We start from the raw sequence: 20,567 nt of genomic DNA, 5'->3' as shown, positions 1-20,567 counted from the left end.
GTGACTCTCGCTAAAGCACAACCGTGCCTCTTGCGAAAGCAAAATCATGATTCTCGCGAAAGAAAAAAAAAACAAAAAAAACATTTTTTTTTTCGTTTTCGACAGGCTTCCGAAGAAGTGCTCGTTATCTATTGCTCTCAGTTGTTATCCACCACGACATGCCTACGTATCGCGCGTGTGGGCCGTTGGGCCGGACCAAAACAGGGCGTGCAGCGGAAGCGGAACGGGGTCAGCGGCGCCGTACCATAGGGTCGTAGATATATATAGCAGCGCCCTCCGGCAAACCCTAACGCGAGAGTACCACGGAGAAGGGCGGCGGCCAGCCCGCGCGCATCCAAGCAGCCAAGGCCGGCGGCGCGGTTCGAGGTTACTCTCGCTTGTGCTCCGACGGCCCCTCCTCCACGAAGCGCGCGCGCGGCCGCTCCGGACCCTCTTCGCGGCGGACGCGCACCACCTGTTCGACCGATGGCCGGACCAGCCCGCTCCGATGCCAGAGCGCGCTCTGGACGGCCGCGCGCCGGTGCCCTCATCAACCCCCAAAGCAGAAGCAGGGAGCCAATCCTCTGGTTGAATTTGTCCATAGCATCATCCATCTTGCATTCAACTGCATTTTTGCACGATGGGGAAGATGGCTGGTGCTATGGATAATTTCAACCCGATGGTTGTGCGTACCCGACTGAAAGAAGAAGCCTTGCTTGGAGTTCAGTGAGCCGGCAATCAGTTTGAAACAGGGAGCCAGTTATCCGGTTTAATTTGTCCATAGCATCCGCGATCCCGCCATTCAGCTGTGATAGCTGCTGCCCTATTGCACGGTGCGGAAGATAGCTGGTGCGATGGATAAATTCAACCCGATGGTTGTGCATGCCCGGATGAAAGAAGAAGCCTTTGCTTAAAGTTAAGTGAGCCGACAGTCAGTTTGAAGCAGGGAGTCAGCTCGTCTCGGGTACCTGGTTGATTTTCCTATATCGTCATACAACCTGTCAACAGACTTTGATACTAATTTTGCAGAATGGGTAGGTTGGATGTTGCTGTGGACGCATTCCACTGGATGACTTGTATCCGAGTAACACAGGACGTAGTTCCCTTTTAGTTGCTTAATTCATGGTTATTGTATTCATGCTGACTCTAGTTTTAATCTGCCTTACTCTAACTGAATATCCTGTTATCTAGAAAAAGATAGTTGAAATCTAGACCTAGATAACTCTTCCTTGTTTTAGCAGTTTGAAGCAGCATACATGGTATCATGGTCCCAAGGACCAAGATCTGGACAGTGCAAAGGTGATGAAGAGGAGGAGGATTCTATTGGATTGAACGAGAAATGTAATTGTTTTCATGTGATTCATGCCATCCAGCGTGTTTGTGCAGTGGTTCATGTATTTTGTTGTCTTTCAGCTTCAGTTTGCTGTGGCGAATTCTGCTAGAATTTGGTACAGCCAACTGTGGTCATCTATGGGTTTTAGTTTTGTTAAGTGTTCATAGTTTAGATGGTTAGAAAGCTAGTTCATGTATGAAATTTGTACTGTGGTAAACTGAAAAATTAAGGGCGGCTCCACCCATGGTATTGTGATGGTCATAATAGCACATCTCAAAATTATTGAGGGCCAGATCTACAAATATTATTTTCAAATAGAAAAAGCTTGCATCAGATATCCTCTTTTGGAATTATTGACACATGAAGTAAGTGCAGTCCTGAATGGTGTTTTTTGAGCCCCTTCTGTTTTTCCTGGGTATTAATCTATGCACAACAAGATCTTGTGTGCTGGTTGATAAACAAAGTTTGCATGTCAGGTATTTGCTAGATTTGCATCGGCCATTTTGCTGTCAGCCAAATTGTTCAAGTGAGCTGTAAGATCATGTTTCTGAAGTTTGGTACTCCCTCGGTAAAGAAATATAAGAGCGTTTAGATCACTATATTTCTTTACAGAGGGAATACATTTTAACCTTTATGCATGTTCGGCATGAAAAGTACCTTGACATTCACCCTTTTCAATTTTCAGGGGTGATCTTCCAAATTAGCACAGAAAAGGAACAATATATTTTTATAACTTGCTTGTTATCGTAATTTTGTTGAAAGATGTTGTATCGGGAAGAGGTATGCTTGTCAGTTGAACAATTTCATATAGTATATATGTTAATTACCGTGAATTGACTTCTTATATCCCAATCCATGGGCACGGCAGGTATGATTCTCAGTTCCTTCTGTGCATGTTATTTTCTATTGCTGTTTGTTCAATTGATTTCAGATTTGAATGGAGTAAACAAGATCTGTTAGCAAATATGCCCTACATATTGTGAAAATTTTCATATATCTTTTTCATACAAACTATTGCACTTTTACTTTGTATATAATTGCCTTGCATTTTCATTTTATAACTAACCAAAAGAAGGAAAAGGCGATAAACTACCAGCAAAAGCGAAAGGAACTTGTTGCACAGCCAAGCATCCCACACACATAGAGGTGTTTTAAAATCATCCTCAAAAACATATAGTGCAGGGACTACCATCACACCATCATTTTAGCTGGAGCATCCATCCATGATCCGTCGGTTGAAAGGCGTCAACCAGATAACTACCAAGGGCAGGCTTCATTTGCTACTTGCTCGAATTTTTTTTACCAAAAGGCAGGCTTCATTTGCTACAGGCTTCATCCATGGACATTACTAAGGGCAGGCTTCATTACCAAGGGATGTTGTGCCCCTATGCTGTATGCTTTAATGGATCTTTTCACGGCATAGTTCGGACCTCTGTTTCTATGTGTATGCTACTCTGCCATTTATTTGGTTTTATATTTATAAAGTTTGGGCTTCGGCCTTTTTCTCCAGAAGAGAAGTGGAAACAAATGTATCGTGGTCTGTTTGCCCATAACAGATTTTCTCCGAATGAGTTCCTTCTGATTTATGTGCCATGTCAGGGTAGCTCGTCTGCAATGAGGTAAACTTCCTGTCTTTCATTATGACAGGTTGGCATCTTCCCTTAGAGTGATGTAGTATGTGGATCCGACATGTACGTATTAAAAGCTTTTAGTTGCCAACACTGAGATACATGGATACAGGGTACTATATGGATTCCAACCAAAGGATTGCTAGCTCTCAGATGTTCAGTTTTTCAAACAATTTATTTGCATCAAAGGCACCAGTGGTCTAGTGGTAGAATAGTACCCTGCCACGGTACAGACCCGGGTTCGATTCCCGGCTGGTGCAACTTCTATGCATTTTTTTCATTTCCTGGACCTTGTCACTGTTCCCTGGGCCTTGTCACTAATGTCACTGTCTGACTGTTGATATAAACTTACTCCCTCCATTTTAAAATAAATCAAGTTATAAGTTTATCCTAAGTCAAACCTGTTTAACTTTGTTCCATTCTACAGAAAAATGTGGTAAGATCTACGACACCAAATACACATAGTGTGAAAATACATTTCATAAATAATCTCATGAGACTAGTTTGATGATCTAGGTGATAATATATTTTTCTATAGATTTGGTCAAACTTAAACAAGTTTGACTTAGGACAAACCCTAGAACTTCAAGTGTGGTTCATCCCCTCTACTGGCAATCGGTTTTGGTTCATGCGGGGTCGATTTTGGATAATGTTCTACAACTTGGGAGGGAGGTGCGGTGGGTTTCAATCCGGCGAAATACGGCTTTAAATCCGACGTGTTTCGACAATGCACCCTTGTGGTTTCGTTAGATGAGGTAAAGACGATGGATTTCTTTTTTGTCAGATACAGGGATGGATTTTTGTGGCGGTTTTTGACAATTTTTTTGGGGAGTTTTTATTTCCAACACCAAATTTCTCCACTTTCCTGAATGATGTACCAATTTTGACTAGATGTATTGGAGTCGATTCATTATTTTTAGATACCCTATTGCTGCAACAGGGTCACATTTCTAGATAAATTCTTCCCAACACTACACACAGTCTATCAAATTACCATGGTAGTTGTATTGCAGTTATTGGGCAGTTGTTTCATAGTCATTACATACATATTTTTTCTTTTGAAAGTTCTCCTTGCTTAGTTTCAGTTATCCCATAGTTACGAATAATGTTCTATCAAATGACCATGCATGTTCTACCAAAGTTGCCAGGGCATGCTGTGAAATGTTTCTGAAAGTTATATGGACAATATGTATCACGTCCAGTTATATATATAATATCAAATCGGAGTAGTTACCAATAATGTTATGGCAAAATCACCGTGCATGGTTGTTGGTTATTTTCCTGATAAAAGCGTTAGTTAGAACTCTTTGTACTGTGATTGTTGTTACGTACTTCCTCCGTAAAATAATATAAGAGCGTTTAGATAAAGAAATATAAGAGCGTTATAGAGGGAGTAAATTTCAGCCAGATAGATCATTTTCTATCCCTCATTCCGTGTAATCTAACAACGAATCAAATTATAATACTAGCAATAACCACTTTCAGAACAACTGCATCGTGCGGCTTGTCGCCGCATACACGTCTTGCTAGCCTGTACAAAACTTCTTGTTGTTCAATATAGTGTCAAGACCGCCATGCGGGTTGGAATTACTAGAGCGTAAGGTCCGCTTTGCTGCCGTTTCTCGGTCCTAAGTTTTTTCTTTCTGAAGTGTTACGATTCAAGGAGAGCACTTTTACCACCGCTAGTTGACCGATATTTCTGATTTATCGGTTTATCGTGCTTGGTTCGGTGTTTCCATCGCTAGTTGTTGGTGTTTAGATGTATCATCGTTTTCATCCTACGTAAACCGAATTGACTATCAGACCATATACGTCGAAATGGACCTTTCTTTTCTCTATCTTCCATAATTTGCTGGCACATGTAAATTTACTGCCACAAGGGCTAGCTACACTGTTCGATGGGTGCTCATGTTGGCCTGGATCTCCAGCTCCTGGTTTTTCCGATCTAACTCTCCCCAAGAGCCAGCACGACATATGTTTTCCACAATAAATCCATTGCCCGAGGAACCCGACGGGGAAGACGGAGAAAGCGGCGACAGTGAAATAAATCACACATGGGAGGTCTTATTCAGCGCACAACACGTCGAAGGATGACCAAATACGCACTCCCCTGGTGCTCGCTTTGATTGGCTGGCCAGTCCCCCTATTGGGCCTCGGGCCATCTAAATGAGCGAATGAAAAACAATGAGGAAGAAAAACTGAAGAAATGACAGATAGGATTTTAAAATGTTCCAATAAAAATCATAAACTTTTAAAAAATTGTTAAAAATAAAAATTGTTCATAAATTTAGTAACGATCACAAAAAATGGTTCCCTCAATTCATAAAAGGTTCCTGAATTTAAAAATGTTCATAATTTTAGAATTTTTTTCTTAGATTTAAAAAACCCATAATTTTAAAAAGACACGGATTTGATAAATATTCATGAATTAAGAGATTTGTCTATCAAGTGTAGGAGCACCATGTTCACGTGCGAGTAGGCCGAACATGAACACAAAACCAATCCACTCCCTGACATGGAAAATGTTACGGTGTATTCGAAAGAGTGTTCAAAACTACTTAAAAAATGTTACCGTGTATTAAAAAATGTTTACTTGAAAAATCTTACATGTATATAAGAATAATGTTTCAGATGTGTACAAAAAATGATAGAATGTGTATGAAAAAATATACACCAAAAAATGTATTTGAAAATAATGTTAATCATCTCTATTATTAAAGGAGGATCGAACGTCGTGATGGTTCGACCTCCTTCCTTCGATGGTTCAACTTCCCTCGACCCCGCAACAAAAAATAGCAGAGAGAAAACCCACGTTCGACAGCGAAAAAAATTGAAACAACGCACGTTCTCCGCCTCCTCCCCTGAACTGCCGATCTGTATCCTCCCTCCCCCAAAACACAAACCACCCGCACCCCATCCCCACGACCACCCACCTCGAACGCCACCCTCTCCGACGACCACCGGACGGCCCCTTCCTCCTTGATTGCGCCTCCCTCTACCCCCATCGGTGATATGCCGCCCCACCCATGAACCTTTCGCCATGGCCGCCTCCTTGGCCATGCCCGCATGGCAGCCATGGTCGGGATCGACACCGGCCCTGGACGGGGTGGTATGACCACGGCCCATGCGATGGAGGGGAGGGAGTTTGTGGTGGTCAGCCACGACAGTGGAGGCGGCGACGGAGTTCTAGGAGAGTTACGCGAGCTGCGGTGGTGGAGGCGGCGGCGGACATTGAGCCCCGTCACCATGACCCCTGTATCGTCGGTTCTTCCTCTCTCTCTAATCCCTTCCCAATCGAGCTTCGACCCACCCGATCCCCAATTCCACCTCGCTCCCCGCCCTACCCAGGCCCTAACCCCAACCGTCTATCGTGGTGGCAGGCAACGATGCCGAGAGCAGCTTCAAGTTGGGTTGCCAAGGACACTGGTCTCACAACTATCCATCCGCGACCAGTCTAGCCCCAACCCAATCCCCAACCCCGCCGGCGGCGCCTCTCCACTAGAGACGGTCACCGAAGTCCACTAAAACGCCTGAGATGGAGGATGTCTGAAGGCGGCAAGAAGAACATGAGGGAGAGGAGATGCGGCCCAAGCTCTAGACGACAGCCTGGTCTTAGTCCTCTACTACCTCTCAAAGATGTTCATGCCCGGTGCCCTACCCATCCACGAGGTACCCACCTATAATAACTCCAACTAAAGGTAGATGTGATCTGTGGTGCCCCTTGTTGCGCTACCTCTCCCCGTTACTGATATAGTAATTCAGCCTTCAAATTTAGTGCTTTTGTGATATTTGTTTCTTTGTTTAAATGTGCCTTGTGTACTTGATGACATGGTAAATCATTTTGGATTGCCTGGCTAATATTTAGAAGTGAATTGGAATTTGTAACTAGATCATTGGTGCAAACCAACTGTTACTGTATGGTGTTGCATTACAGATTTTGATTTGTAATTGAGTTTCACTGTTTCAAGTTTATGGCAAAGCAGATTCTGCTTGTTCTGATGCTTAATTGGTAATTGACAGTCCTGGGATGGCGCCCTGAGGTTACAACTTGTTTCAGTGTAATCTTTACACACATTTTTTTTAACTCACACATTTTTCTTAAACTGGAGTTTTCTCTTGCTTAGAGGTTTTGACATTGATATGGTGTTACCTTTTTATGAAGATGGGAGTGAAATAGATATTGATACTGCAGCGTCAGCAGTTTGAGTTACAATCAAAGCATGGCTGCTGATATAGAGAGCGCAAGACCTGGACTTCAGAAGTGGTGAGGGAATTTTACCGCCTTATAACTATTTCAATCTTATTTCCCAATCCGGATAATTAGGCATTGAAGTGTAAATTGCATCTTCCAGTTGCTTGTTCGACTGTAGCTTACTCTAGATGTATGGAATATTTGAATTTCTATAGTCACATTAAGATCTAAATTACAGATTTTGCAGGTTATGAGGGGTATCCCAATAGATAGGATGCCCGCTGGTAGCAGTTGGCATGAGCTGGTGTGTCACGAATATCGGGACGGGGATGCGGTGTTATTGTACCATTGCACATGTCTATGATCGCTGCATGGTGGTGGCTTATAGCTCAGGGCTAGCGGCACGCAAGCGAGAAATGATGCTTCAGGTTGCGGGGTCGACCAAGCACGCAAGTGGTACGCATCCAATTTTCACGGTCATGTTTTAAGCGATCCGACCAGTTCGCCGCCATTTGTATTTACGTTACAAAATCATATATTCATGGTTTCACCCTATTTTCATGGCCTAGCGGAAGTGGAGGGAATACCATCATGTAACCAATTTTGAAAAATTATGTTTGATCTTGAACGAGGAAAAGTTTACCAACAAAGACATCAAGGGACTTATATTTAGGGAGATATTTTAATACACGCTCAGCCTCAGAAGGATTACATGAACGGCTCTTGAAAAAAAAGCTTTCTATATGCTAGGTTTCTGTGATATATCCTTTTTCTCCGTATAGTTTTGTCTATCTTGCAACATTCACAACTGATGCTCTTGAGTCTTGATTATTCTGTTATGCAATGTAGTTGACCATTTCTAGAGGCAATTTCCTAACTTACAGGAAGATACTGAAGTGCCCGGAAGTCAACATGAAGCTTGTTTCTCTCACAAGGTAACTTACATTATCACATGTTTCCTTGTTGTATCTGTTATATATCAGGTTCACAATGATTTGCGCCGCCATACACAGCTTATGTTAAAATATTTTAGAAGTATCAAAATTTGTTAGTTAATGGGCTTTTTTACAAAGCAGGCTCGTCATATTTCAAAGCTCTATTTATGTATAATATGAATTATTGTGATGCATCACAGATTTTGAAAATTGATGATTTCGACTTTGAGGTGACATAAATTTTGGAATTTGCTATATGGAACTTTGGTCGGCTACTTGCATGACTACAAGGTTTAAAAAAAACACTTGCCGAACTAAAACAATTCACTCGACTCCAATTCCTTGAACGAATGGTCCTCCCAATTCATCCCATGTTCCTCGAAGGATTCCAACATGTATTTATTAGCTATTTGTCACACACTGACGTGGTATTCTTATTTTCCATTTAATTTCAAACAACATCAATCTAACATATTTCACCTTTGCTACTCTCGCAACTAGACAGACATAGTGATACGTCAGCGACACCAACCTTTGCTACACATTGGACGAATAGTAGCAACGGACTGGAAGGCGGACGACTCTAACAGGCAAGAGAACCTGCAGGGAATACATCATCATTTTACGGATACCAAGGTCGCGTCAGACATCGACACGATGTCCTTGCCGTACTACACTCCATTTAGCGGCATGGCCGCAATTATAGGTTTATACAGCAAGGTTAGTATGGCTACAAAGATGCACTAGAGAAAAGGTCAGGCAAGCTCGCAGGGTCGAGCATGGGAAGGCAGCCGGAGAACGGCAATATGGTTGATATTCCGGTTGGAGGTTCAGGGTGTGGGGGGCATGGTCAAATTCCTCCCTTCTTTTGAAATTTGTAGGAGACAGGAAACAAGGGCTCTCTTATATATATGACAACACTTGGTCCTCTCTGTTCTGGTTTTTGAAAGTGGTGATGCTCAAGCTTGTGCTAACAGATAGTTTTATCGGAGGGGAAAGCAACTCTGTTTGAAATGAACTTGTAAGTTGTGGAGTTTCAGTGCAATTTTTTTATTTTGTTTTATTTTTTAGTTGTAGCCAGCCGGATGTAATCTTGCAATTGCCTTTTTATAATGTTGGAATAAAGCCATGTTTCAGATAAAGAGTTTGTGTATTAGTGACTCATTTTGTTGCGTGATCTTTGTTGCATATCACTTAGATTAACCCTCATTAGACAATCTTATTGTATTTGATGTACATGATGCAAAGAGAACAACAGAAGGTAAGTAATGGATTTTTTTTACGCTCGAGTGGAATGCATTAGGCAAGAAAGATACGTGGTTTGAGTAACAATCATGGGAAGAACCCAAGCACGATTTCCATATTTTGTTTATCATGGCCACTGCTACCAACAGGCATCCATGTTAATGTGAGGTTCTTAGTACATGACCATATTGTTTGTCTCCTACCTCAATACTCGCTTGGGGGCAGAGTTTAAGAGGAGATGGCACATGATGCGTGTATCCGGAGATGCATTGAGCATTTACTATTGTTGTAATTTGATCGCTTATTGCCTTTATAAATGTTTCTGTCCCGTGGCAACGCACGGGCATCCAACTAGTGTATTTTAAAATGCAAGGCGTGTACAAAAATAATGTTTCTGATCTATCCAGAAAAATTTACAAATGTGTGCGAAAAGAACAAACATCAAAACAATATTTGAAAATAATAATATTAATCATGTATTTCAAAAATATTAAATATGTATAAAAATAATGTTTCAGATGTATACAAAAAAGTACCAGTATGTATGAACAATAGTGAACATCAAAACATGTATTTGGAGTAAAATTTTAATCAAACAAAAGGAAAAAAACCCAACAATATAGAAGAAACAAACGAAAAAAATGAAGAAAAACAAAGCAAAAAAGAAAAATAAATAAATAAAGAAAACCGAACAAAACTGGTGCAAAACAAAGAAAACAGTGAAAGCCGAAGAAAATTGAAGAAAACCAGAGCAAAACAGTGGAAACAAATGAAAACCAAAGGAAAAAAACCCGATAAAAACCATTACAAAACAACAGAAACAGTGAAAACAAGGCTACAATTCCAGACTGACCTGATACTGTAGCAAGGGAAGAAAAACCAAAAAAGAGACACAAAAAAACCCAAATTTAAAAAGAAAGAAAAGAAAAAGTATGAAAATAAAAAATGAACAAAGAAAACCGAAGAAACACTAAGAAAGGAAAACAGAGAAAACTAGTGAAGGAACAAAAGAAACCAGAAAAAAACTAAAGAAAACCAGACAAAAATCAGTATAACAATGAAAAAGCCCAGCAACGAGCAAGCATCTTCAATAGAAAACCTAGAGAACAAGAAAAACCAGACTAAATGGTCCGGCCCAGTATCCTCGCGTGGCAGAATAACCTGCAGCGAGACGGGTATAGTCCTCGTGAAAAAAAAATACTGCTGAACATGCGTGCCGTAGCTGTTGAACAAAAAAAGTATTGCATACCAACCCGTGGTTGAATGGTTAGAGCATCTCCAGCTGTTGGAGCCCCAAGAATATCACTGAACCGAGGAAAATGATTAAGTGGGCCAAAAAAAGACATGTGGTGACACACGATTCGCCGAAACTTCCGCCGGTGGCCCCCCTCCCCCCGACGCGCTGGGTTTCGCCTAGATTTGCCGGCGCTATTTCAACATTTTGGGGGTGTGGCTGGGCCATTTTTTTTTTTGACAAAAAGCGTCGTCCGAACCTAAAACCGAGCCTAAAAAGGTGTCTTGGGGGGCATCAAGTTCAAGTCTCAGACTTGACAATGGTGCTCGCAATTTATGAGAATTCATTTTAGGCCTTCCTGTGATGTGTGTTTAGTGAAAGAAGACTTTTTCGTCGATTACGAAGCTGTCTGTGACGACTTCGTCAATGTTAAGATGATGTGACTCAACTTTTAAGAGGTGCCCATAGGGATAGGATGTGTGTGTTCATAGCAATGAGTGTATGTGCGTATGTACGAGTGATTACTTTACCTGCGTGCGTTATTGAGTAAGAGCATCTCCAGCCGCTGGCCTCCCAGGAGGCCTGGGGGCGCACCGGCGCTAAACCGTGTGCTGGGGGCGAGATGTCCCCCAGTCGCGGCGCCCACGCTTTTTTGAAAACTTAAATTTTGTCACAAACACGGCGCAAATTAAACCAAACTTCGGCAAGTTCGTTCATATTTAAAATATTTTACAAAAAAGAAAAAAAAAGCTACTAGTCTGCTCCTCGTCGTCTCCCTTGCCGCCAGCCGCCCTTGCAGTTCTACATGCCGAGGAGGCTGTAGAACCGCGTGCAGTCGTCGTCGTCATCGTCGTCGCCTCCGCCGCGGCCGCCGTCCCTGCTGCAGCCCTCCCCCGGTTGGCGCGGCGGGTTGGACGGTCCGGCGGCGTCCTCGTCGTCGTCGCTGTCGAGGATCACGACGCCGTGCTCGTCCTCGCGCCCACGTTTGCGGGCAGCTATCTCCTCCAGGGCCCGGCGCTGCCGGACCATCTCGTCGCGGAGGTAGTCGTCGCGCGCCCACCGTAGGGCGTCCTCGTCGGAGAAGCCGCGCCGGGCTATCTCCTCGTACTCCGGGGGGAGGCTGGGCTCCGGTTTGGGCGCGACGAGGACGAAGCGGCCCGAGGCGGGGGTGGAGTCGGCGATGCGGACACTGGAGCTACGGGTGCGCCGGCTGACAGGCGTGTCCTGGGGCTCCGGCTTGACGGGGCGGAGGCAGGGAGAGCCGTCGACCGACCGGACAAGGAGGAGGACGCTCTGGGGTCCATGCGCCTCGGCGTCCACGAGCTCCCACGACGGCGAGAGAAGGACGGGGGCTCGGGGTACTCCAGCCTCGGCGTGTTGCCGCCCTCCATGTACTCGAGGACGGCCTCCAACGTGCGGCCGGGCACGCCCCACCATCGGCGCCGCCCCTCGGAGTTGAGCCTGCCGGAGGGCACGACGCCGTTGGTGGCCTCGAGCTGCTCGGCGTGACGGCGGCGGAAGTACGGCTCCCAGAGCGGGCTGTCTGGGACGTAGCGCGGCCACGCGCGATCTCCGCACGCCGCGCCGCCCCGGTGGGCGGTGGTGGCACCGGGACCCCGCCGGCGCTGATTCTCCACGCCCCGGGCACCCGCATGTCCGGCGGGACCGGGTACTCGGCCTCAAATAGGAGCCGAGCTTCGTCCTCGTGAAGGTGGCGGCGGCCGAAGCCGTTCGCCGTCGCGCCGTCGCCTGGGAAGCATTCGGCCATTTCTTTGAACTGGGGACGGCGAGGGGAGAGGGAGGAAGGGGGAGAGAGGGCGCGTCGGCGGTGGAGACTCTGTGCATGCCACCGGCGCGCTGGGGGTCGGCTTATTAGGCGGAGGCGCCGCGCGCACGCGTGGCCGCCGCGTTTATGCGTGGCATGCGCGGGGACGCGCGTCGTCACGCCTTCACTGCGCCGCCCGTGAGGCATCAATGACGGAGGCTGACCGGCGCGGCAGCGCGCGACAGCTTTGGCATTGATTCGCCGCGGGAAACGAGGCGATGAGGACGACGAAGCGGCGAGAAGCGAGACGAGTCGCTGGCAAGGAGGGCCCGCGGCTCTTTCGCGCCAAAAACGATTCGCCCGACGCCCCCGAGCGCCCCCAGCACGCCGGGTTCGGGTTGGGTCCGCTGCGCCAATTTCGGCCCGAGCCGGCGAAAATTGGGCCCTTGGGGGCATGACTGGGCCGATTTTTTGACGCCGGCGATCGAAAAGTCACTTGAAGGACCTTGTTGGAGGCGCGGCTGGAGATGCTCTAAACTGTCACGTTTGCAAAGACAGCCAAGCCAAGGGCCGACCGTCGGACCCGCCCGTTGTCTCTTCAGCAAGCTCCATCTGCCAAAAAAGAAGCCCTCGGAATGATCACTCGCCGCTACGGTACAACGCAGACGCCGGCCGGCCGCCGGCCGGGCACGCGGTCGTCGATTACTTGACGCGCTCTCCGCAGCAAATTTAACCCTACCAGTTAATTACTCCACGATCATCGAACCCTAGAAACACCATACCACACCCGGTCTACCAATCGGAAGCCGTGTGCCAGCAGAAAAAAAGAGCAAGAACACTTCGTACGCACGGGAGTCGTCGTCGTCGTCGTCGGCCAGCTGCCATGGAGGTGGACGGGACGCCGGACCTGACGGACTTCATGAACGACTGGTTCTTCGGGACCGTCGGCGTGAAGCACAACGCCGTCGCCGCCGGCTCCCCCGCGTACGACCTCACGGGCGAGAGCAGCAGCAGCAGCAAGAAGAAGCAGTCGTCGGAGAAGAAGCCGCAGAGGGCGGAAAGCGAAGGCGGCCGTAGTGGCGGCGGCGGCAGCAGCAGGGGCAGCAACGCGAGCAAGCAGACGCAGGAGTGGCTGGAGGAGGCCAAGAGGATGATGGTCGGCTCCGGGTCGCCGGGGCGGATGGGCTCACCGTCCAGGCAGGTGCCCAAGTTCGCAGGTGGCAACGGCACGGAGCCCTCGCCGGCGCTGGACCGCCGGGATCCCATGTCACGTTCAGCGAGAAGGTATATCGGATCATTCCGTTCGTGCATATGCACGCGGCCACGGGCCACTGATGCATTGTGATCTGTAGCTTTTGGTGCAAAACATCGTGTCGTCTCACAGCTCATTTTTTTTATACACGTATATTTTGATTAGGGCATTTTGGAAACCAAGCTTCATGAAGGTCTTAATTTTAAAAGTTCTAAGTTTTCAGTTTCAAAAAAAATCTGAAAATAAAATACACATGCATACAAGGATGTAATTGTATGTGTGTAAAATTTTAGGATGAAATATCTTGAATTGCGAGCTGCAAAAAAAAAATCATGGACTTCGAGGACGAGCAATACATATGCTAAAAAACCATAGACATGTTTTCTTTGTGTAGCTCGCATTTTAACATATTTTGACCTGAAAATTTACACACAAGTACATTATGTCTCTAGGTATATGTGTATTTGTTTTCAAAACATTTTTAAACTAAAACGTTTGAATTTGGAATTTTATAAATTCGGCCTCCATTTGTCATTTTTGGTTTATTTTCTATTATCTAACACAATGTGAAAAAAATGCTCTCTCCATTATTTTTTTATGAAGTGTATTAATTTTTTAAAGCCAAACATTTCTATCTTTGATTAAGTTTGTAGAAAGAATACCAGCATCCACTATACCAACAAAGTCTGTTAGCTCCATCATATTTCGTATTGTATATATTGTTAAATTTTCTATAAAATTGGCCAGGGATATAAATTTGAAATTTAAAAATATTAATATGCCCTATCAAGCTCACATTTAATATTTTTATTTTCATCGTAATTGATATTTTTTGTAACTATAATTTCGAGAGGTTTTTGTAACTCTATCATCAGCTCACTTTTTGCACAAAAGAATTCGCATATTTCGTATTTCGGGTTTAATGGGCCAAACTAGGCCGAAAGCATATTACGACCGGCCGAATGATGATGAATGAGTGGCCCAGTTTCAAACCACGCCGGAAAACTTCGCCACCCACTGGGCGCCGCTAAACGCTGTTCCTCCCGGCGTGTACGTGCAGGCACCGGCAGCCGGGCGGCATCGGCGACGAGATCCTGCAGCGGGCGTCCATCATCTCCTCGCCTCCGCGCTCCGACACCTCCACCCCGTCGGCGCCGCCCTCCCCATCCCCGTCCCTGCCGCCGAACCCGCACTCGTCCCGCCGCAAGTCCCGCTTCCACGGCCCCTCCGGCCCAGACCCCTCCGCCTCCCTCCGCCGCACCACCTCCTCCGCGTCCAACTCTCCACCCACCGCCTCCGCGCCCCCGCGCCCCCTGCACCACCGCCGCCACGCGTCCGCCTCTGGCTCCCCCGCCGTCGACGGTTTCGACGACGGCGTCGCTCGACTCAACGCCTTCCTCCGCCGCCAGCGCGCCGCCCTCGCCGATCTGTCCTCCGGGGACCGCTCCTCCCGCTCGAGGTCCACGAAGCTCGTGCTCTCCGACGCCTCCAAAAGTAAGATCAATTGGTCCTCATGTTTTATCCCTGAAGCGTATCTGAATCTAACCACCAGTATCGCTCGCTCGCTTGCGATTTTGTCGTGTTGATTTGGAGCAGGTGTGAGCTCGATCGTGGCGGCGATATGCTACGCGTGGATGCAGTCGAGCAAGGGGGACGGCCAGGCGGCGGCGGTGCCGGTGGTGAACATGCGCCGGAGCAGGATGGCGGGGTGCAGGCAGGCGGCCTGGCTCCTCTACCACGTCGGGGTCGACGCCTCGGCCCTGCTCTTCGCCGACGAGGTAGGCCATGCTTTGCAACAATGGGGTGCTTGATTGTACTTAGATGGCCAGCATGGGATTCTTCTCCGACAGACAACTGTCTAGGTCCCGTTCCAGAGTTATTGGGCGTTTATAATTTGGGCAGAGGCGACAAAGATGATGAGGCTATACAGCAATTCATCGCAGTCGTGTGCCCTGCCATGTGGGTGTTCTTAATTCCGATTGGTACCATGTGGCCGCCATTCCATTCGAGTGAATGGCGATGACCGATATATGCTTTGTGTAATTGCGAGTTTGGGTGCTAGCCTGTTCCTCATGTGTTGCCCCAGTTCATATGCACAGCAACAAGTGGGGGATGTCATGAGTATTGCCACATTTATTTTTCTGCATAAGGTGTCGAGGATAGCAATGTGCCGTGGTGGCAATATCAACTGCTTGTTCCTGCACATACATCCTGGGTAAAGTAGATGTATAATGTGTGATGCTGACTTTGAGAGGCTGAACTGAATTATAGGTTGATATGGAGGGATTAATAATGGATCAGCGGGCCAGCTTGGTGGTGGTGGGGCAAGATGTTTTGAGATCAAACGGTGAGGTAATATCGTGTACTTGCGCTGAAGTACTGTTGGTTTGTCTGATGAAGAATTCATATGGTTCCGTCATTTACTTCATAATCATGCTTGTTTTTGTCTCCTAGGCGGGCTCAGTTTGCACACTCCTCGCCAATGACCATTCTGAAGAAGCTTATGCCCTACTTCAGAGCCTGGACATAAAGAAACTTCTGGTTGGTGGTGTATTTTCAACCTGCTCTAGCGGCCATTGTGCTTAATTTATACTGGCATTCCTGATTATGTTCTGTGGGTTTGCCCTCAGCTTGCAGGTATCCTGTTAGATACAAACAACCTTTCCAAGGTGTGCTCAGAGAAAGATTCAGAGGCGGTGCGATCGCTCTTGCTCGGTTCCTCTGAGCATAAACGGCATGAATTGTTTCAACAATGTAATCTACCCATCTTTGTCTGACATTGATTTGCGAAGAAGCCGTATAGAAAAGTTGCAAAATCATGTTAGTAATAACTATTGGAAACTTTGACCTTGTTTTGGACCAGTGATGCTTGATCACAATGAGCATTCTTTCGTCGAGTTCTTGAAGAACACCTACAGAAAGTCATCCACAGATGGTGAGTTTTCTCCAGAATATCTTCACATGGTTCCTCACCTATTTTTTCGAAAGTTCTTTGCTTAAGTTACTGTACTTATCCGTGTCTAAGATAAATTTGCAACCTGCCTATTCTTACTTAAAACTAAAACATCATTGATGTTTTACTGCCGATGCTATTAGAGTCGATTTTGCTCTGTTAGCAACTTCAGTTAGTAAACATTTCGCCTCTTACAGCATCTATGACTCGGATGAAACTTCAGCAATAGCTCATCCAGTTCTAAATGCTATGTTTATTTTTTAACTACATTACTCATGCATTTTTCCTGAAATGGTCTGACATAATTTTATCCTGTTGTTCAAATTAACTAGGTGCTGGGGACAGTCCTCCAGAGCAAAAGAATTCAGTTTCAGGGGCATCCCAAGATGCTAAAAAATCCAATTCAGGTAATGTTTTTAATGCCTCCATTATGTTTGAAAGGCAGACCCCCCATAAAATCCAACGCCTGCAAGAGCGCCAAATTTGTCTGGTTTTACCTTGATTCTGAGAGGAAGAAGTCCCAGCTATCATTGCTTGAAACAATCAAACACTCGTTTTGAATATTATATTTTTTATTATTGAACTTATACCCAGTTTACACTTTGACTGCTCTTTCTACACTTACTATGCTAGCAGCTAATTGGTGAAGCATCAAAATCCACTGTGCTCATATATATATGCCAGTGGAATTACCTTCTTAGTGTGGTGTAGGCGTGTAGCTCTGATGTGGTTGTTTTTGTTTCCATCACAGCTAACCAGAAACCAGCGCGCGGAAAGCCTTCAGAAGAAGCTCCTCAGGGGAAAAACAAATTTTCCTTGGCCAAGTTTTTTGGTTTTGGTCGAAAATAAACTTATTTACTAGTAAGCAAAGCTACAAAGTCACTTCATATGCCAATGCAATCTATTTATTTTACGCCATATAGCTCTAATTTGTTTTTTTTCCATCACAGCTAACTAGTGACCAGCACGCAGAACTAGTGGAAAACCTTCAGGTGAAGCTCCTCATCAGAAAAACAAATTATCGCTGGCAAAATGGTTTGGTTTTGGCCCAAAATAATATATATTTTTGTTAGTTTGAGTTTTTTTGGTCAACTGATATATCGCAAAACTCGATAAGTATCGTGCGTTGTCTGTCTAGGAAGTATGAGGCTCGAGAACCTTTCTCCTCATATTAAGTTCATGTGGAAAGAGCACCGTATGAAACATTTTGTAACTATTCATCATATCGGCTGTTTGGTCAACAAGTTTACTTTTCCATGTTCGCATATTTGACTATCTGCTAACGAAGCAGTCCCTTTTTTATTCTATTTTATATTTTATACTAGAATCGTGAGGAGAGCGTAGGATGCTGCTGATTGCAAGTATGCTAGTATAACATAACAAAGACGCATACAAATTCTCTTCATCTAGATTCTATGGCATTCCTGGTTTAAACAATGGCTGTCAGCCAATGGGGAAGGCATGAGCATTGGAATGGATAAAACTTTGTCAACTTCTCAGCTGATGGTAGGTATGTACTACATGATTGACCTGTTCTCCAGGGAGCTACTGTGCTCACTTTTTTCTTGAGCCCTGTATACCCTATGTATGTGTATTTTTTTTAGTCTGTATGAAACATAGTAGTAGCCTTTCATCTGCATCTGTTAGCCACTATTAAAACTGGCCCAGTAGACGTCCCTGAGATCTCAACTTGGGCATGGGGGTTACCAAAGCTGCATGGTCCAAATGTGACCATCACTGAAAACCTGGGTGAAAAACAGTGCACTCTTTGACCAGTCGCCATTAACAATAGCACAGCTGAGTTAAATACAGCTATTGTACCAGTATCTTGTGTCCTTGTCCATACCTGCTCTCCTTGTTCTTGAACGGAGGAAAGCAGAGGCAGTTTGTTAGTTAGGCCGGTCAAAGTAAGTGAGTGGAAGATGATAACAAAGAAATCAGAGGCAGTGTAGAGTAGAGTACTGCTAGATAGGAGTTAGGAGTTGGGAGGGACCAGTTCTCTTAGCTGGAGTTCCCCTGGATAAACCAGCATGATTGATTGGGAAAGGCCATATGCCGTTCTGCCTGTCATGTCGCCACCCTCCATGCATATGCATGTTTCTCCATCAGGACCAGGCTGTTCCTCGCCCCCAGGACTATCCTGTGCCCCTCCATGCCGATCCTCCATGTGCATGCACAACACGCTCCAATGGAACAGAGAAGAATGGCCTCAGGCCCTCAACCTCAACCTCAATCAGACAGACATTCACTCCCCCTCTTACACACACATTGTCACATTACATGGTAGTAGTATCTTGCTCATAACATGGTGAAATGTCCATCATCATCCGCTCTGTAATGTGGCGGCAGTAACAAACGAATGTAGGTAAGAGCACCTAGCTAGCCAGCGAGCGAGCGAGGGAGCTCATTCGATCTTCCATGCGTAGAGGAAGAGGCAGAAATCGGAGAACTCGTCGGCGGCGGGGGCGGCGGCGAAGTCGGGCAATGGCGAGGGGGAGGGGGCCTGGGGCTTGAAGATGAAGAGGGCCTGGCGCATGCCGGTGCCGAAGAGCCAGTCGTGGGCGTCCCAGTAGACCTGCACCTTCATCTTGTTGATGGAGATGCAGTCGTTGCCCCTGAACTTCCACTGGAGGTGCTTGACGAGCACGTTGACGCAGCCGTCGATCTTGATGGCCATGTCCACGTCCGTGCCGCCGCCGCCGAGGTTGCCGCTGCTGCACTCGATGCTGATGTCGTGCAGCTTGCCCTTCTCGTGGAACCTGGCCCGGGTCAGGAACCGCTTCTTGCTGAACACGTGCTCCTTCTTGCACACCATGGCCGCGTCCCCCAGCGAGAGCGACGGCCGCGACCCCGTCCGCCGGAACGCCTCCTTGTTCTGGTTGCCGAGCAGGAGCACCACCTCCTCGCCGGAGACGACCGCCACGTAGTAGTCCGACACCGGCTCCGGCTCGTCGGAGAAGCGCGCGGCCCGCAGGTCCCACACCACGTCCACCGGCCGGCCGTCCACCTGGAACTGCTTGGCCCCGTACTTGCGCCAGAAGTGCCACGGCTGCATCTCCACCTTGCACGCGCTGCAGCTCTTATTGGCGCCGCCGCCGCCGCCCTCGATGCCGCCGCCGCTGCCGTGCTCCCTTCCGCCGCCGCTCTTGTCCTTGCCGCCGCCGGCCGACCCCTCGATGGACACCTGCATGCCGTGGGCCAGCAGGTTCCTGCACCACGTCACGGTGACCAGCCGGCTCTGCCCGGAGATCACGGCGCGGTACACCAGCGTCACCGCGCTCTGCCCCGACCTGGTGGCCGGCGCCGCCGACGCCGGCGCGTCCGGCAGCTGCTTCTCGCCGGACGAGAAGCAGGAGGGCACCGAGAACAGGTCCTGCATCCTGTCTGCCCCTCGCTAGCTATGACGAACTGAGAGACACGAGAGGATGGATGGATGGATGGATGATGGGCTAGCAAGGAAGGCTACTATACATAGGCGGCGGCGCGGGGGTGGGGGAGCGCCATGGATCCATGCAGCAGCGGAGCCAGCATGATGACGGAGCTCGGTTTGGCGAGGGGGGGAGGGGAGGGAGGCAGTCGGGCAGGAGACCGTAGACTGGCTGGCGAGCGAGCCGAACCGCGCTGGAAAGTGAGCTGTGCACGAAAGTGAGTTGGGGGGTTGCCTTGCCCCCCATGGGCATGAGGTGTGGCGTTTTAAACCATGAACCTTCTTCATCCGCTTGCTATTGCTATTGCTATTGCTATTGCTTGGAGCGAGTAAATGCGTGCGCCATCTCGCAGGCCCGGTCCGGCCCGGGGACCGATCCAGCCTTGATTCCTCCGCGGGCCATTACACTATGCTCCGATCCTAGGAGTATCGTATATATTTTCCATTTTTCTACTACCACGCTTCACTATATACTAAGCTTACGCTGCCAACTTTCACCATGAGTGTCGACGACGAGAGGCCATGGCTGATGCGTGATAGCTCTCAGGCAGTGTACAGTGAGCCCGGGGTTACTGTCTGGGGGTCTCGGCGACGGCGAGCAGCGGCATGTGGGCAACATGCTGG

General features: G+C 47.2%; 2 protein-coding genes, 1 long non-coding RNA gene and 1 other non-coding gene across 4 annotated transcripts; 3 read left to right on the top strand and 1 right to left on the bottom strand.

Moving 5' to 3' along the window:
• Nucleotides 1–317: 317 nt before the first annotated feature.
• Nucleotides 318–2,821, top strand: LOC120976934 (uncharacterized). The gene is made up of 2 exons (XR_005773604.3): nucleotides 318–1,845; nucleotides 1,998–2,821. It is a non-coding gene; the product is annotated as an uncharacterized lncRNA (long non-coding RNA).
• Nucleotides 2,822–3,129: 308 nt separating this feature from the next.
• Nucleotides 3,130–3,200, top strand: TRNAG-GCC (transfer RNA glycine (anticodon GCC)). Its single transcript has one exon. It is a non-coding gene; the product is annotated as a tRNA-Gly (tRNA).
• An 11,735-nt stretch (nucleotides 3,201–14,935) lies between these two features.
• On the top strand, nucleotides 14,936–17,781 carry LOC109740776 (uncharacterized). The gene is made up of 9 exons (XM_040402754.2): nucleotides 14,936–15,057; nucleotides 15,160–15,341; nucleotides 15,835–15,915; nucleotides 16,018–16,104; nucleotides 16,194–16,317; nucleotides 16,427–16,498; nucleotides 16,849–16,923; nucleotides 17,268–17,377; nucleotides 17,467–17,781. The coding sequence occupies exons 2-8, from the start codon at nucleotides 15,198–15,200 to the stop codon at nucleotides 17,363–17,365; spliced, it is 681 nt and encodes a 226-aa protein (XP_040258688.2). The 5' UTR covers nucleotides 14,936–15,057; nucleotides 15,160–15,197; the 3' UTR covers nucleotides 17,366–17,377; nucleotides 17,467–17,781.
• Nucleotides 17,782–18,739: 958 nt separating this feature from the next.
• LOC109740790 (uncharacterized) lies at nucleotides 18,740–20,344 on the bottom strand. The gene has a single exon (XM_020299841.4). It carries the CDS (start codon nucleotides 19,893–19,895, stop codon nucleotides 18,921–18,923), a length of 975 nt encoding a protein of 324 aa, XP_020155430.1. The 5' UTR covers nucleotides 19,896–20,344; the 3' UTR covers nucleotides 18,740–18,920.
• Nucleotides 20,345–20,567: the final 223 nt, after the last annotated feature.

The sequence above is a fragment of the Aegilops tauschii genome, chromosome 3, assembly GCF_002575655.3.
Source record: "Aegilops tauschii subsp. strangulata cultivar AL8/78 chromosome 3, Aet v6.0, whole genome shotgun sequence".
In the NCBI taxonomy this organism is placed as follows: Eukaryota; Viridiplantae; Streptophyta; class Magnoliopsida; order Poales; family Poaceae; genus Aegilops; species Aegilops tauschii.
The sequence above is the reverse complement of the archived record's forward strand: the minus strand, read 5'-3'. Positions and strand labels throughout refer to the sequence as shown.